Source organism: Eurosta solidaginis, chromosome 3 (genome assembly GCF_040869045.1).
Source record: "Eurosta solidaginis isolate ZX-2024a chromosome 3, ASM4086904v1, whole genome shotgun sequence".
In the NCBI taxonomy this organism is placed as follows: domain Eukaryota; kingdom Metazoa; phylum Arthropoda; class Insecta; order Diptera; family Tephritidae; genus Eurosta; species Eurosta solidaginis.
This window is the reverse complement of record NC_090321.1, coordinates 74,736,735-74,754,424: the sequence shown is the minus strand read 5'-3', so window position 1 is coordinate 74,754,424 and position 17,690 is coordinate 74,736,735. Positions and strand designations below refer to the sequence as shown.

General features: G+C 40.3%; 1 protein-coding gene across 4 annotated transcripts in view; it reads left to right on the top strand.

Moving 5' to 3' along the window:
- The window catches only part of Dcr-2 (Endoribonuclease Dcr-2), a 102,419-nt gene that overhangs the window by 42,604 nt on the left and 42,125 nt on the right, over positions 1–17,690 (top strand). For all 4 annotated transcript variants that reach the window (XR_010950697.1, XM_067772353.1, XM_067772351.1 and 1 more), the window contains exon 9: positions 457–1,511. Coding sequence is in view for 3 of the 4 variants with exons in the window: in XM_067772353.1 (XP_067628454.1) it covers positions 457–1,511 (1,055 nt within the window). In the remaining variant the exon portion in view is untranslated. The remainder of the gene's footprint in view (positions 1–456; positions 1,512–17,690) is intronic.

The window sequence follows — 17,690 nt, the reverse complement described above, 5'->3', positions numbered from 1 at the left end:
TGGCGAATGCTGGGTTCTAGCCCAGACCAACCCGAACAGTGCAACCATCTTTTACACGTGACACACTGGCAAGAGTATGACCATCTGAGGTAGATCTTTTTCTGGAATATGCAGCAGAACCACAGCCTGGGACCGGGGTTAGGTTCAACACCTACCCGGAAAAGGAGGGTATGGAGCAGTACAGCTGCAAGGAGCTGCTTCGAAGGTGACAATTTTGAGTTACACTGGTCGCGCAAACAAACTCTAGTCTCCACGGTACATAGAGCCGGCTGACGTGGGAAGCGAAGCGTTTTACATTGACGGGAATCTATCGTTTTGCAAAAAAAAAAAGATGTTTAGCATTTTTTCCCATCCATCTGTTTAGTGTAAAATTAATAATATGGTCCACTTTTCAAACATTATTAATTTATAATGTGGTAAATTTTTAAATCTTTTTTTCTTTCTTTTCATTCACAGTAACTTCAAAAACCGCTGGAAAACAACAACGGCGTCTTTACAATCGGAAGTATCCCAACGAACTTCGTAATGCCATACCGCAGCTAAATGAAGTTTGTTATGCCTTTGAAATAAAAGCACAGCCGCTATTCGAAATCGATAAATATACTGAACATATAGTTAATTTATTACAAACGAACTGTAATTATGCGATTTTGACTCGTAAACGCCTGCCACCACTTGCCGAAATGCCTCTGTTTATGAATCAGGGTAAACTCTCCGTAAAAATTACACAAAAGCCGCTCGAAGTTAAATTCACCAATGAACAAGAATTACAACTTTTAAGTAAATTCCATTTGATGATCTTTCGTGACTTGTTGGAGTGTTGGAAGAGTTTTTTTGTTCTAGACCAAAGAAATCAAGAGAATTCTTATTTAATAGTACCAATTAATGAGGGAAAAATCGATTGGGAATTGGTAAAGAACTTCCAACGTCTACCGCTGCAACGAAAGTATAGCGTTAGTGAAAGACAAAAAAAGGTTTACAAGCCAGAAGATTATATTGGCAAGGTTGTTAATAAATGGTATTCAGGTAGAGATAATCAACGTTTTGTTGTAACTAATGTATTAACGAATCTAACACCACTCAGTCCATTTGACAATAATGACTTTTCAAATTATGTCGATTTTATCGATTGCAAGTATAAAAATGAAGTTGGATGTGTTGTACAAAAAAATCAATTTATGCTAGAAGTGCGTGCCTTAACATCACGGCGTAACTTTTTTATAAATGCTGTAGGTAAAGCATCAAAATCGCATAGAACGAATTCTGCTATACGACTTATACCTGAGCTATGCCATAACTTCATGTATCCGGGTGATTTGTGGTTGAAGGCATTGTTATTGCCGAGCATTTTGCATCGTGTTCATTTTATGCTTCATGCGGAAGAACTGCGCTGTCGGGTTAATCGATTTTTGAACATAATAGATGAGGCGTACCAGCCAAAGGCTTTAACCATTGACGAATCGCTAGCACGGGCGGTTGATCTTGACGGTAATGCCATTGAGGAACCAGAGGTGAGTTTTCGTTATATTTTGTGTTTTGGTTTTGATGCAATCGTATGCGAATGTTTCGATTGCATTCAATTAATTTCGTTCGCTCATCTTGTTGTTGTTGCATTAACGATAAAGCCACTCCTTGAAGGTTTTGGGGAGTGTTATCGATGTTGATGGTCCTTTGTCGGATATAGATCCAGTACGTTCCGGTTGCAAGTAGGTTAAGGTACTAGTCCGACCATCTCTAGAACGATTTATATGACCACATTAAACCTTCTAAACCTCAGAAACTGTTCTACCTCAACGGAAATTTAATATTGTTACAAATATTAGCAACACTAAGGAGTGCTGCCATCTCTAAGCCGATGCTAAGCAGTGACGTGAATTCACATCCATAGATCAATCATTATGTATCTACATAAACGAAACAATAATTGCCTCTACACATATGTACCATGTACGTATACGAGCAGCGGAGAATCAATGCACAAACACATGCATACATCTGAGATACTCCTGAAAGTATGCAATGAGAGAAGCTAAAATCGTGCAATTGTAGTTACAGCTGAGAAGTTTGAGAGCTGATGAACTAGTAGATCCTGGAAGCGCCTAGAAGATGCGAACGTTGAAATCAAAGAGTATAAAAGGCAACAAGTGTAGAGGCGCTGGAATTCAGTTTGATTTGAGATTTCGATTAAGACGCTATCTAGCGAGCAAGAGCAGTATTATTTTGAATAGTAGAGTTTCATTGAGCTATCAATCAGTGTGGTTATTAAGCAAGCTATTCGTTGCACAGTTTGAGTGTTATTGTGAAGTACTTTAATAAAAGCCATTTTGCATTATAACATATTGGAGTTATTTATTCAACAGTTTAGTGATTCGAACTTAGCAGAAGGGCAAATAAGAGTATTTGCAAGTAAATTCGTTACAATTGGTGTCAGAAGAGGAATTGTTGAATAAATTCCAGAGGACAACAAGGACATGGCAAAGTTCGGTGAATTGAAGATCCAGCAACTAAAGAAGGAGTTGGAGAGCCGTGAATTGAATACAAGCGGCGTTAAACTTGAACTTCAGGCACGGCTACGAGAGGCAATGGAATTGATGTGGAAGAGTATGTCTTTCATCTTGATGGCGAGGAGACAACAAAAATTGAAGAGAAAAACGAAACATCGCAGACCGAAACATCGCAGACCGTTACCAGCACAGACCTGAACATGATATTGGCTGCAATATCTGCACAAACATCGACAGTAGCATCAATGTCGTCGCAAATGTCAGAAATGTCGTCACAAATGGCATCACAATTGGAATCGCAGGAGACACGCATTACATCCAAGATGGAAACACAGCTCGAACAACAGAAGACATATATCGCATCCCAACTGGAATCACAGGAGGCACGTATTTCAGCAATGACGTCGCAAGTGTCATCTCAACTGGAAGACCAAAAGACATATATGGCATCTCAATTGGAAGCGCAATTTTGGAACAGGTATTATCAAAACTGGAAGCGCAGGATGCAAAAATGGCTCAATTTCAGGCAGAAGTAGATGATTTAAAAGGTCGTATGGAGCAGCTACAACTAAATCGCCCAGCTGTGTCAGCAAGCAATCCAAAGGTAAAAACACCATCCTTTGACGGTTCTGTTCCTTTCTAGGTGTTTAAGATTCAGTTTGAGAAGACCGTAGCAGTGAACAACTGGAGTGCTGAAGATAAACTATTCGTGGCATTGAAATGATCTGCTGCTGAAATCTTACAGACTATGCCTGAGGGAGAGCGGAACAACTACGAAACATTGATGACCGCTCTAGAGAGGCGATACGGAAGCGAACACAGGAAGCAGATACACCAAATAGAGTTGCAAAACCGCTACCAGAAAGCAAATGAGACATTGCAGGAGTTTGCTTCAGATATTGAAAGATTGGCTCATCTCGCAAATGCGGACGCACCCGTGGAATACACTGAAAGGGTAAAAATCCAGAGTTTCATAAATGGCATACGAGATGTGGAAACGAAGCGGGCTACATATGCGAATCCAAAACTAACATTTGCTGAAACGGTATCGCATGCACTGACTCAGGAAACAGCCTCACTTTTGAGTAAGCCAGCGTACAAAGGTCATCGCGTGGAAGTGGAAAGGCCAGACTGGGTAGACGCAATTTTGGAAGCATTGAAGGGTACGCAGCAGAAAAATAATGATGCAGTCAAATGCTTTAAGTGTGGAAAGCAAGGGCACATTGCGCGTTATTGCAACACCAACCCTAACAGTTCCAACAATGTGGGTGGTCGTAATCGCAGAGCTGAAGGAGATGAGCAGATCTCCAAGACCAATTAATCGTTAAACCAAAGCGAGTCAGCCGTAAGGGGCGACAGCTGGCTCCCTCAATTGAATGCCCCATAATCTCTATCTCGCAAATTGGAAGAAGGTCAAGCAATCTTACTGTCGGAGGACATGTGGATGGAAAGGAACGTTTACTGACTGTAGATAAGGGTGCATCCCATTCCATCATTCGATCAGATTTAGTCAACAAGAAGATAAGACCATTGCTTGGAGCAAGATTACGTAAAGCCACGGGAGAGGACACCCAGGTAATTGGAGAAGTAGAATGTGAAGTAGCAATTGGGAACGTCACGGTACTACACAATTTTATAGTGGCAGGCACTGTTGATGAAATCATAATTGGAGTGGACTTCTTAATCAACCAAGGCATCAAGATCGATATGCAAAGCAAGACGATGCGATATAAGAACATGGATGTGCCACTTAATTTCGGCTACGAGAGAGGCTACAGCAGTAAACGAGTGCTGGTGGAAGAGAGTCAGCAAATACCACCAAAATCAGAAGCAGTCATCTGGGCAAAGGTTGATGGAGATTGTGGGACAAACAAATTGTGGGTTGTCGAAGCAGCAAATAAATCAGCACTGAACATACTTGTAGGAAAAACCCTGGCTATGACAAAACAAGATGGACGTATTCCGGTAAGAGTACTCAAGGAGTTCAAGTCACCATTCAATTTGACCAAAGGAGCTATTTTGGGAAGATGCCAAGAGGCCGAAGTAGTTATTAACTGTGAACAGCTCCAGGAACACGTTTCATCTAGTAATACTGATCTTTCAAATGACATCACGACATGGACGCAGGGGCTAGAGGAAGCCTATCAGAGTAAGGCAAAACAACTGCTCGTAAAGTACGCGAACATATTTGACCAGGATGGTTCCAAACCAGGCCGCACCAATGTTGTGAAACATCAAATTGATACGACAGATGCGAGGCCGATCCGTCAAGCTCCACGTAGTGTTCCACTGGCGAAGCGGGAAGTTGTGAGTCAAATCATACAAGAAATGAGCGAAAGCGGCGTCATCGAACCATCAGCTAGTCCATGGAGCTCACCGGTAGTACTTGTAAAGAAGAAGGATGGAAAAATGAGGTTTTGCGTGGACTACCGGAAGTTGAATGACGTAACGAAAAAGGATAGCTACCCATTGCCAAGAATTGACGACACTCTGGACTCGCTATCTGGTACGAAATGGTTTCCCACGCTGGACTTGAAAAGCGGCTACTGGCAAGTGGAGGTGAAGGAGGAAGATAAAGGGAAAACAGCCTTCAGTGTCGGTGATGGTTTTTGGCAATTTACAGTGATGCCTTTTGGACTTTCTAATGCACCAGCTACTTTTGAGAGACTCATGGACCAGGTACTGAAAGGACTACATTGGAAAACATGCTTGGTGTACCTGGACGACATCATCGTATTGGGAAAGAATTTTGAAGAACATCTTAAGAACTTGGAGGAAGTTTTCCAAAGAATAGCTGGCGCTTGTCTGAAGTTAAGTACCCAAAAGTGTGCGCTGTTTAAAAAGGAAGTAAATTATTTGGGTCACAAGGTAACGACAGGGGGCATCTGCACTGCGAACGAAAAGATAGAGGCTGTAAAGGAGTAGCCAAGACCACAGAACCTACATGAATTAAGAAGTTTCCTTGGGCTGTGCACATATTACCGCCGATTTGTACCAAATTTTTGCAGTGTAGCCCATAGCCTCCATGAGCTTACAAGAAAAAATAAAGCTTTTGAATGGAAGAAGGAGCAAGAAGTGGCTTTCCAAACATTGAAGGAGCGTTTGTGCACTGCCCCAATGTTAGCATATCCGATTCCAGGAGCAACATTTATTATAGATACAGATGCGAGTGGATATGCTATAGGAGGCGTTTTATCACAACTGGAACTACTGTGTTACGCGGAGAGAGCTGTTGGCATTGGTAGAGTGCATTAAACATTTTCACAAATACCTCTACGGCCAGCGATTCCGTGTCAGGACAGATCACGCAGCTTTAAAAAGGCTACTGCAGTTCCGTAATCCGGAAGGACAATGGGCACAGTGGAACAGTTTAGAATTGATATCCGGTTGCCTTCATCGAGTATGGGAGAGTGAGGATGGTCAATGCAAGAAGAAACTAATAGTTGTTCCCAGAAATAGGATTCCTGACGTGCTCAGCGAGCTGCATAATGGTCCAAGTGGAGGTCATCTTGGAATCACAAAGACGCTCGAGAAAATTAAGCAGAGATTCTACTGGGTTCGTTGCCGTCAGTCGGTCACCGAGTGGATTGCGAACTGCGAGGTTTACAGCAGAGCGAAAGGGCCAAGAACCCGAAGCCATGGCCAGATGACGCAATATAACTCAGGTGCGCCATTTGAAAGGATCGCTATGGATTTCCTACTAGCAACAATTGTACCAGCAAATATGTACTGGTAGTTATGGATTATTTCAGCAAATGGCCAGAGGTATACCCAATCCCAAATCAAGAAGCGGAAACGGTAGCAGAAGTGTTTATAAACAATTGGGTTGCAAGGTATGGTGTACCAATGGAGTTACATTCTGACCAAGGCAGGAATTTCGAATCAGCTGTGTTCCAGGAAATGTGTAAATCATTGGACACTCGAAAAACACGGACAACTGCATTGCATCCTCAATCCGATGGTATGGTAGAACGATTCAATAGAACATTGGAGGAGCACTTAAGGAAAGTAGTAGACAAGTACCATAAAGAATAGGATACCCGCATACTATTATTCTTGATGGCTTACCGATCACCAGTGCATGAGACAACGGGCCAAACCCCTGCAAAAGTAATTTTTGGCAATGACTTTAGACTGCCAGCTGATTTGAAGTTTGGGATAGATGCCAATGCGGAGAGAAATGTCAAGAAATCCACTAGTGATTTGGAAGAAGAGCTAAGAGAAATACATGATCTGATAAGGCAACGAACAAAGATTATGAGTGACACGATGAAAGCTAGATACGATAAAGCAATTAATTCAGAAGGTTTTCAGGAAGGAGATTTGGTGCTGTTATAAAACCCACAACATAAAAAAGGTTTGTCCCCGAAATTGCAGTGTAATTGGGAAGGCCCATACAAAGTTGTAAAACTGATCAACGATGTAGTGTACCGCATACAAACCATCGGTAAACCACGAACCAAAATGAAAGTGGTCCATTTGGAAAGGCTGGCAACGTTTAGATCGAGAGATTTGTCTGATCGGGACGATCAGACTTATGTGGAGGACAGTATTACGAATATTAGCAACACTAAGGAGTGCTGCCATCTCTAAGCCGATGCTAAGCAGTGACGTGAATTCACATCCATAGATCAATCATTATGTATCTACATAAACGAAACAATAATTGCTTCTACACATATGTACCATGTACGTATACGAGCAGCGGAGAATCAATGCACAAACACATGCATACATCTGAGATACTCCTGAAAGTATGCAATAAGATAAGCTAAAATCGTGCAATTGTAGTTACAGCTGAGAAGTTTGAGAGCTGATGGACTAGTAGATTCTGGAAGCGCCTAGAAGATGCGAACGTTGAAATCAAAGAGTATAAAAGGCAACAAGTGTGGAGGCGCTGGAATTCAGTTTGATTTGAGATTTCGATTAAGACGCTATCTAGCGAGCAAGAGCAGTATTATTTTGAATAGTAGAGTTTCATTGAGCTATCAATCAGTGTGGTTATTAAGCAAGCTATTCGTTGCACAGTTTGAGTGTTATTGTGAAGTACTTGTTATAAAGGCCATTTTGCATTATTACATATTGGAGGTATTTATTCAACAGTTTAGTGATTCGAACTTAGCAGAAGGGCAAATAAGAGTATTTGCAAGTAAATTCGTTACAATATATTTTCAGCTGAGATATGACTTTTTTGAAATTAATGCTGAGAACACTTTATTCTGCAGCCGAACTCAGATATAAGACTTTAAAAAACGGCTTCTTTTTTTTTTTAAATATTCTGAGATAGGGTGTTTTCAATGTGGAGGCTGACGAAGGCTATATTCCATTTCGCCATTAATTTTCAAGGCTACTATAATTAAAAACGTAAAGTGTAAAGTTTATTAATTTGGAAAAATCAGTACTGTCTTTCAAATCGAATTTGTTGTTGTTGTTGCTGTTGTTGTTGTTGTTGTAGCGGCATAAAATCTCCCCAAAGGTTTGAGGGAGTATTGATATATTGGCTATATGAAATGGTAAGACCAAAAATGTAATAATATGTAACAAAGGCATTTAAATTGAGTATTTGTGCTGCCATCTCTAAGCCGATGCTAAGCAGTGACGTGAATTCACATCCATAGATCAATCATTATGTATCTACATAAACGAAACAATAATTGCTTCTACACATATGTACCATGTACGTATACGAGCAGCGGAGAATCAATGCACAAACACATGCATACATCTGAGATACTCCTGAAAGTATGCAATAAGATAAGCTAAAATCGTGCAATTGTAGTTACAGCTGAGAAGTTTGAGAGCTGATGGACTAGTAGATTCTGGAAGCGCCTAGAAGATGCGAACGTTGAAATCAAAGAGTATAAAAGGCAACAAGTGTGGAGGCGCTGGAATTCAGTTTGATTTGAGATTTCGATTAAGACGCTATCTAGCGAGCAAGAGCAGTATTATTTTGAATAGTAGAGTTTCATTGAGCTATCAATCAGTGTGGTTATTAAGCAAGCTATTCGTTGCACAGTTTGAGTGTTATTGTGAAGTACTTGTTATAAAGGCCATTTTGCATTATTACATATTGGAGGTATTTATTCAACAGTTTAGTGATTCGAACTTAGCAGAAGGGCAAATAAGAGTATTTGCAAGTAAATTCGTTACAATATATTTTCAGCTGAGATATGACTTTTTTGAAATTAATGCTGAGAACACTTTATTCTGCAGCCGAACTCAGATATAAGACTTTAAAAAACGGCTTCTTTTTTTTTTTAAATATTCTGAGATAGGGTGTTTTCAATGTGGAGGCTGACGAAGGCTATATTCCATTTCGCCATTAATTTTCAAGGCTACTATAATTAAAAACGTAAAGTGTAAAGTTTATTAATTTGGAAAAATCAGTACTGTCTTTCAAATCGAATTTGTTGTTGTTGTTGCTGTTGTTGTTGTTGTTGTAGCGGCATAAAATCTCCCCAAAGGTTTGAGGGAGTATTGATATATTGGCTATATGAAATGGTAAGACCAAAAATGTAATAATATGTAACAAAGGCATTTAAATTGAGTATTTGCATTATTTACTTAAAGCAAAATTTACCACATTTTAGTCACATTCAACATTTTGTCTTATATAAGTTTGTTCTTTGGCTAACCCGGGGTGTAACCAACACAATCCAGAAATTGTTGTTTTGTATAGTAAATGTACTACAAAAAACATCGGTACTGGCCTCGGGCTAGATAAAGAGCAGATCAAATGAATGAATGAACAAATTACCCTGGGTGGGTCCAACACCGGTTTGGAGACCAAAACTATCGCTTCCCAAGGCAGTCGGTTCTATTTACCGGAGCGACTCGGGATTTTTCCCGACCAAGGACTGTCATTTTAGTGTAACCCCATTTAATTTGCTGCGTCCCTCCCACAAATTGTCATCCTCCCAGCAGCTCCTTGCTGCGGGACTGCACCATATTCTCTTGCTCCGGGAAGGTATCTAACCCAATCCGGGTCCGTCTCCTGACCCCAGTCCTGAGAAATGGTTTTGCTGCATCTGCCGGAAAAGAATCTTTTTAGGACGGCCATACTCTTGTCAGTGTGTCTCGTGTAAGGGATGGTTGCATCGGACAGGTTGTTCTGGACTAGATCCCAAAACCAGACGTCCACGTAACTTCTATAAACCTTTTGTGGCTCCTTGCTGTTCACGCCCAAGGGCGTCCCGTAGTCTACGCCTTAGCATACGACTTCAATGCCCATCACGATCTATGGCATTCAAACTTGCGGGCGGACAGTAGGGATTGGATATTGTCGGATCAAATAGAAGAAACGACGTTCTGCACAATAAACGGAGATGCCCCCACATGTATGGTAGGAAGCTGTCACAGTTCGCCGGATATATCAATCGTGAGCGCAGGACTCGTAAACTGCGTCAACTGGCAGCCGATGGTAACATTGGAATCCGACCAGCTGCATATACTCATCTCGCTCGAGCGTACCGCCGACTTCATCGTCACAGAAAAACGCACTTTCATACACTTTAAAAAAGGAAAGTGGGACGAATACAAATCCTTTACAGACAACCGCTTTGCTGGCCCCCCCCAATCCCGACTGATGCTCGCCAAGGGGAGCGTGCTTTCCGCAAGGTCATTGAATCCGGCTCGCTTTGGTCCCGCCGGTAGAATTCCCGAAATTCGGCCTCACTTTCCGGCGGAGACCGCAAATTTAGCGAGAGAACGTGACCTTATAAGACAGCTCGATCCCGGCGACCTCCAAATAAGGGATATAAACCAACGCATCAGATTGCGTGTGGATGAACAAAAGCGGGCGAAATGGGAGGAGCACCTAAGCGGATGTAACCGCTCTGTCGGTGTAGGTCAACTTTGGTCCCCCGTAAAGGCCCTATCGAATCCGTCTAAGCACAATGACAAAATTTCCATCGCCTTTGGCGATAAAGTGCTGTCGGATGCGAAAAAATGCGCGAGCGCTTTCTGCCGACAATATATAATGCATTCTACGGTCGACAATTACCATCACCGCCAAAGAGGTTGAGGACGCCATCGGTCATGCTAAACCATCCAAAGCAGTGTGCCCAGACGGCATAGCCATGCCGATGCTTAAAAGCCCAGGGAAAGAGGGTTTCAAATATTTAGCACATGTCTTCAACCTGTCTCTTTCCACCTTCGTCATTCCCGAAAAATGGAAAATGGCCAAGGTGGTCCCGCTACTGAAGCCTGGGAAACCAGCTAACATAGGAGAGTCATATCGTCCGATATCTCTCCTATCGCCAGTAGAAAAAACGCTTGAAGCCATTTTGCTCCCCTACTTCAAAGCAAATTTGCAGCTAGCCTGTCATCAGCATGCTTCAGAGAACTCCATAGCACCACCACCGCGCTAAATGCCATTAGCACCCAAATAAATTGCAGTTTAAATAAAAAACCCCACCATAGAACAGTACTCGTTGCGCTAGACCTATCAAAAGCTTTTGATACGGTCAACCATGGCACGTTACTGCAAGACCTGGAAGGTTCTACCCTTCCCCCATGCCTAAAAAGGTGGACCGAAAATTATCTGGGTGGTCGGCAGGCGTCGGTGCAATTTAGAAACGAAACATCAAAACCAAGAGAATTAAATAAGGGGTGCCACAGGGTGGTGTCCTATCCCCACTTTTGTTTAACTTTTACATATGAAAGCTACCTTCGTCACCAGAAGGAGTTACTATCGTTTCCTACGCCGATGACTGCACAATAATGGCCACATGCCCAGGCCCACAGATCGATGAGCTTTGCAGCAGAATAAACGGCTACCTCCCTGATCTCTCCAGTTTTTCCGCCTCGCGAAACCTGGCATTATCACCGACTAAGTCTTCCGCGACCTTATTTACAATATGGACGTCCCAAATGTCGACCATTTTGAACATACACGTCGATGGCACCTCGCTACCGACTGTCCTACACCACAAAATCTTGGGTGTGACGTTTGATCAGGATCTACATTTTGGCTAGCATGCAGCCGCAATTGTACCGAAAATCCAGAGCCATAATAAAATCCTCAAATCTCTTGTTGGCAGTACTTGGGGAAAAGACAAAGAAACGCTCATTACCACTTACAAAGCAATTGGCCAGCCGATTGCATACTACGCGTCCGCTATATGGTCGCCAAGCCTTCAAACTACTCACTGGAAGAAGCTGCAGGCCTGCCAAAATACTGATCTCAGAACCACCACGGGCTGTCTTCTTATGTCCCCAGAACACCGCCTACATAGTGAGGCGAGAATACTCCCCATCAGGGAGAGAAATGAGATGCTAACCAAACAGTTTCTGTTGAATACCCAGAAACCTGGGCATCCCAACAGACATCTGATTGATGAGCCAACACCGCCCAGGGGCTTAGAGAGTAATCTCCGTAAGCATTAGGAGGAAATACGCCACCTGAGCGCTCATCCGTATGAAGCCAAAAAACAAGCAGATCCTCAGCGAACTCCACAAACAGGCGTCGGGCCTCTATGCCAGGAATTGCCCGGTGAATCCAGTACTCAAAGAACAGTACCAAAAATTTGCGGAGGAGGAACGCATACTCCCCAGGGAAACGCGAGTCACTCTAGCTCAACTTCGATCTGGATACTGTAACAGGTTAAACTCTTCCTATCCAGAATCAACGCCGGCATACAAAATGTATGCCCCGCTTGTAATGTGTCACCACATGACACCAACCATCTTTTAATTGTAATGTGGAACCAACGCCTCTAACACCCCTCTCGTTATGGTCCACCCCTGTTGAAACTGCAAGTTTCCTTGGACTCCCGTTAGAGGACATTGATGACAATTCGTGATTGGTCGCACCTATTGGATGGGGCGAAGCACTGCTACAACAACAACAAGACCAAAACTATATCCGCGCAAAACACTTTTACCCACAATTTTTTTTGTGGGTACCCAAAATCATCAAAATTACAACAACCACATGAAAATTTTCAATTTTGTTTGCAAATATCTCTGGACGGAAATAAAATTTTCCGCTTCGGATTCGTGATCCTGGGTCTAAAGTGCTCCCGATATTTTTGGACGAGTTTTAGCAGTTGTGAGCTAAAGTAAAAAATAACCTTTCCCATGTTTGTTGGATAAACAAAATCCAGCTGTTGCCGTATCTACAAATTATCCATATAATAAAAAAACAGTGTTGCCGTACAAAAAAGCCTCCCCCAAAGGCGGCCTTAGATTGTGACTGAAAAACTGCTCTGTGGTTTAACTGGAGTTTAAATTTGACTAGAGTTTGAGCCTACTTAGTTTAAGCCTAGCTTAACCAACTACTGAAAACCGTTTGCTTATTTATATACTTTCCGAATTAAAATAAAAAGCAATGGTACAATATTAATGTATTTTTGCACAAATTTGTATAAATTAAGGTTTATTTTGTTAAAGATACAATTTACTTTAACTTCTTCGCGTTCCCTTTTCCCTTCAATTTAACAAGTGAAAAAAAATTCTTTAAAACTGGCTATCCCCCTTTTAATCACATTCATCCTACTTTTCTCCTTAACCCCAGTGATTTTTTATTTAGAATACGAGAAGGGAAAAGAAACTCGCAAGGAATTTTTGTTTGGAATTGGGCGAATATCTTCTTAATTTATTGCTGTATTCATACATTAATGGCGGTTTCTCAAATAAACTTTAAGGATTTATCTGTCCGATGAAAACATTTTTTGTTAGCGAAATAGAAAACGGGTTCTAACATATTTTTAATTATCTTTCTTTCCAACATTAGCCGTATTTTTTTACATGTATATACATCTATAGAATGTTGTTTATTATTCTATATTTATCAATTCAAATAAAACTCAAACTAAAACTAAGAAGAACAATGTCTTATCTTAAAAAGGGAAAGTCCCAAATTAAATTATGCGTTGAAATTCAAAGTATTACTAGACGTTGGCTGTAGTTGCTAAAACTCAGCTGTCTATGATGTTGCCACATATTGCGGCAGGGTTCCATTTGGGTAGTCACTACACCACCCCCTTTCCATCAATACTTGTGGCTTGTGTTATTGCTGCTAATTCATCTCTAGGGAAATAAGCTGATTTAAGTCTACCGATTGATACGGTTATCGGCCTCGAACCAATCATTATCGTGTATGTCTTGGGGCCCGTCGTAAGGTGTTGCCTTGCGTTCATTGGCATTATTTAAATTAGTTTCTTTTAGTTTTAACGAATTCTTCCGAACTTTACTCTTCTTTGGTGTTTCATAATGTCTCTCGTCTTTACAAAACTCATTGTCATTATTTGCAGCTGATTCACCATCTGTATTATTAAAGATCTGCTGTGATTGATTGCTTGGTGATGTCAAAATTTCCAAAGCCTTTTGCCATTGATCTTCCACAACGCCCTGTAGTTTTTTAGCTCTTCGGGTTTTGTATGCATTTAATTTAATATCTAAATCTTCAATTTTTTTTATGCATTTGCAAGTTGAATACGATACAATTCAACTTCCTCTTTATTTTTTTCTTGTAATAAATTTAATTCCATTTCATTCTTTTCGTTAATGAGTTCTATTTGTTTAACAGCACGCTCTGCAAGCAAACGTTCACGCTCACGTGCTTCTAGTTTAAGTATTTCTTCACTTTTATCCAATTGTTGTTGGAACTCTTTCATTTTTTGCTCAACCGCATTTTCTAATTGCTGTTGATAATGCGATTTAAGAGTTTTTTGTTGAAGTTTTTCTGTATTTCCAATGTGTCGGCCCGATTCTTTTGTTTTTGTTGAAACTCTTGCAACATTTCCTTTTGATGTCTTAAAGTTTTACAATCCTTTTCTAACTCATCACAACGTGGTTTAAGCAATTCTATGTACGCTTGCAGTCTGTCCATTGGCTCTGGTGTGAAAGCGCATGGCGGCCGACACCGTTTTGCGTTCTTGCCGAAAATATGATGACACCAACAGATATTGCGGTTTGTATCTCGTGTGTCCTCACTGCGTGAGCTGGTCGGTCGTGCTTGTTGTCGATCCGTTGCTGTTTATACGTTACCTCCCGCTTCTCTAAACGATCTAGCCTATCCACCAACTCTGAAATGGCTGCTGTTACATCGTCACTTGGTTTGCAAATAGCATCGACGCTACCACTCATAGTTTGAATTGCATGACATAGTGATCAGCTTTTTTGCCAACCCTTCTACTTCACCCTCCATCGTTACCAAAATTTGCTGCACATGGAGGGGCAGTCGTCGCAGCCATAAGTATTTCAACAATTCTTTACCTAGCTGCTGATTCGCCAGGTCTTTCATCTCTCGTAACAAAACTGTAGGCTTCCTCTGGCTCGATTCGCCCAACTCGAATAATCGCCTAAACTTTTTTTCTTTTGATTCGCTAAATTCTTCGATCAATCGCTCTTTCAATATGTCGTACTTGTTTGCAGTGGGTGGCGAGGAAATAATGTCGCTGGCATGTGCCAGCAACGACCGTAAAATATTTGGTATCGTCTGTAGTAATTCCCGCTCGTGCGAATTGAGCCTCCACCTGCGCAAACCATAAACGCGGATCTGGTTTCTAAAACGGTGGCGGTTTTACTGCCAACCGTGCCACTTGAAATGGAGCTACCGCCTCGTGAAATGTTTCTTCGTTCTCGTTGGTCATGATGTGGAAAATGCCTCAGCAATGCTTGGTTGTACTATTTTGTTGTCGTCGGGGTCACCACTTATAGAATGTTGTTTATTATTCTATATTTATTAATTCAAATAAAACTCAAACTAAAACTAAGAACAATGTCTTGTCTTAATAAAATTAAAAAAAAAAACTTTTTTAAAAATAAGCTTTTATTATTTTGGTTAATAAAATTAACTAAAAAGTAAACAATAAATTGACTCTAAAGAAATGTAACACTTTATAAGTTCATTGTAAGCTTAAACGATAATTAGGCTTTTTCGTCTGCGACAAAAAATTCTATATCGTACATAATTATATATTTTTAACATTAAAACTTTACACCTAAATTATTAAATCTTACAGTTTATATCAAAGTCCAAATTGTTCTAATAAAAAACGTGTTAAATTTTGATGGTATAATTAAGAACATTTAGGATCTCATTTTCTTGCTATCGCAATGTAACACGCTTTTATTAGAACAATTAGGACTTTGATATAAACTGTAAGCTTTAATAATTTAGGTGTAAAGTTTTAATGTTAAAAATATATAATTATGTACGATATAGAATTTTTTTGTCGCAGACGAAAAAGCCTAATTATCGTTTAAGCTTACAATGAACTTATAAAGTGTTATATTTCTTTAGAGTCAATTTATTGTTTACTTTTTAGTTAATTTTATTAACCAAAATAATAAAAGCTTATTTTTAAAAGTTTTTTTTTTTAATTTTATTTTTTACTTTTTAGTTCATTTTATTAACAAGTAATAGAAGCTTGTTCTTAGAAAAGCCTTTTTCTTAAATTTAATTTAAATATGATTTTTTTTTTCTAATTTTTAGTAGAGTAAAATATTGTTTAAATTAGTTACGTAAACTTTACTTAGTTATTTGTAACGTTTCTCATTCTATCCATTTCTTTTAATGCATCAACATTAGAGGGTTTCTTCGAAGTCAACTTTGAACAGTGAAGTTCTTCGATTCGAATACCTGCTAAAGACCTAACTCGGCTTCTGATAGAGAGCACATACACAATTGTGTCAAACAGTGTTAACTAACTTAAAATCATATTTTATTGTGACTTGGCCTATGTGGCGTTCAGTTTACAACTACTCATTGCAGATCTCTGCTCTGTGTGTTAAATCTGTTTTAAAATAATAGCCGTATTTTTTTTTACACGTAAACGTCTATACGCTTATAATTTATATGGACTGCTAAGCGCCAAACTTTAAATACACCTCTGAAGTTGCTGCGCATAAAATACTAATAAATTCCAATACGCATTATACGCAGATGTAACTGAAATATGTGTTTTTGTTTCACCCCCTACACTAATTATATGTATTCTACGTGTGTCCACAATTCATCGCAACTGATTTAGCTATATGTTATACACAGGCATACAACAGAGGGTCGTGTCTCCGCTTTTCGGTACACGCTGTAGCTGTAGCTAGTTGTTTAACCACTGCCGCTAGATGGGTCTCCAAAGCATTATGTAAGCGAGGATAGGCGTTTTTTTCACGCGCAAACGTAAACCTATACGCGTGTATAAAAAAACACGGCTAATATTCCAACTTTCGCTTAGCTAAAATTCCATCGCCAAAAATCTGTAAAACAAAATCAAGTGCGCAGAAAAGTATGCAACACTTACCGATAAGAGCCTAACCGCGTTAGCGTTCGTTGTATCACAGAATTTTTACACTTTGAAAATGACGGCTGTTGTTTGCAAGGTTGCATTCCTTTGAGTGTTCGTTTTCACCATCTGGATTAACAAAGTCATGAGCCTGGGCATTCGCGCAATTTTAGTGATGTAAATTGCATGGCGCCAGCGCCAATGCGGTGCCAGCTCAATGGTAGCTCATTGACGAAATGACTCCAAGCGAATTTTTGACGCTACTTAGTAGTGAGTGCGTAGTACATTTTACTTGCGCTATTGAGTGAAACGACTTTTGTGTGTCAGGCACGAATTTGGTGTTATTGGCGCTACTGGCAATGATGACACTGAGCTGTTGACGGTAGCGCTGGTAGTTCAGATTTTGAATCAGAGAAAGAATTGATGACCCGTGTAAATTATTATGGTTTTGGCCGTGTAAATTATTATGGTGTATTTGTATATTTTAGATTTAATACACAATTAATATGTGTGTGTTTGAGCGGCCAAATAATAACAGGAGTATTGCTAAAGTGCTGATTAGTTGATGGAATGTCGCTAATTTCCTAGCGATGATCAGCAGGTTGTCAATATTTCGTTCAACGGACGCGCGAAATTGCCACATCTGCTCAAATTTTCCAAGATTTTCCATTCTTGATTTAACTTAAGCTGTTATGCCAATATTTTTCAGCCAGCTTTTTTCAAATAGGTAATTTTTCCAAAAGCAAAATAAATTACAGAAAAGATTACAGAGTTAAACAGCCTTAAAAATTCAGCTATGTTGGTTATACACAGAAATACAACAGAGGGTTGTGTCCCCGCTTCTCGCAAGCGTTGAGATTCACCACGCGTGTCACGCGTGATTCACCACGTCCAAATATCACAATCCACGGATAGGTACCGGCGGGTTTGTATGGGACTTAGGCTGTTATGCCAA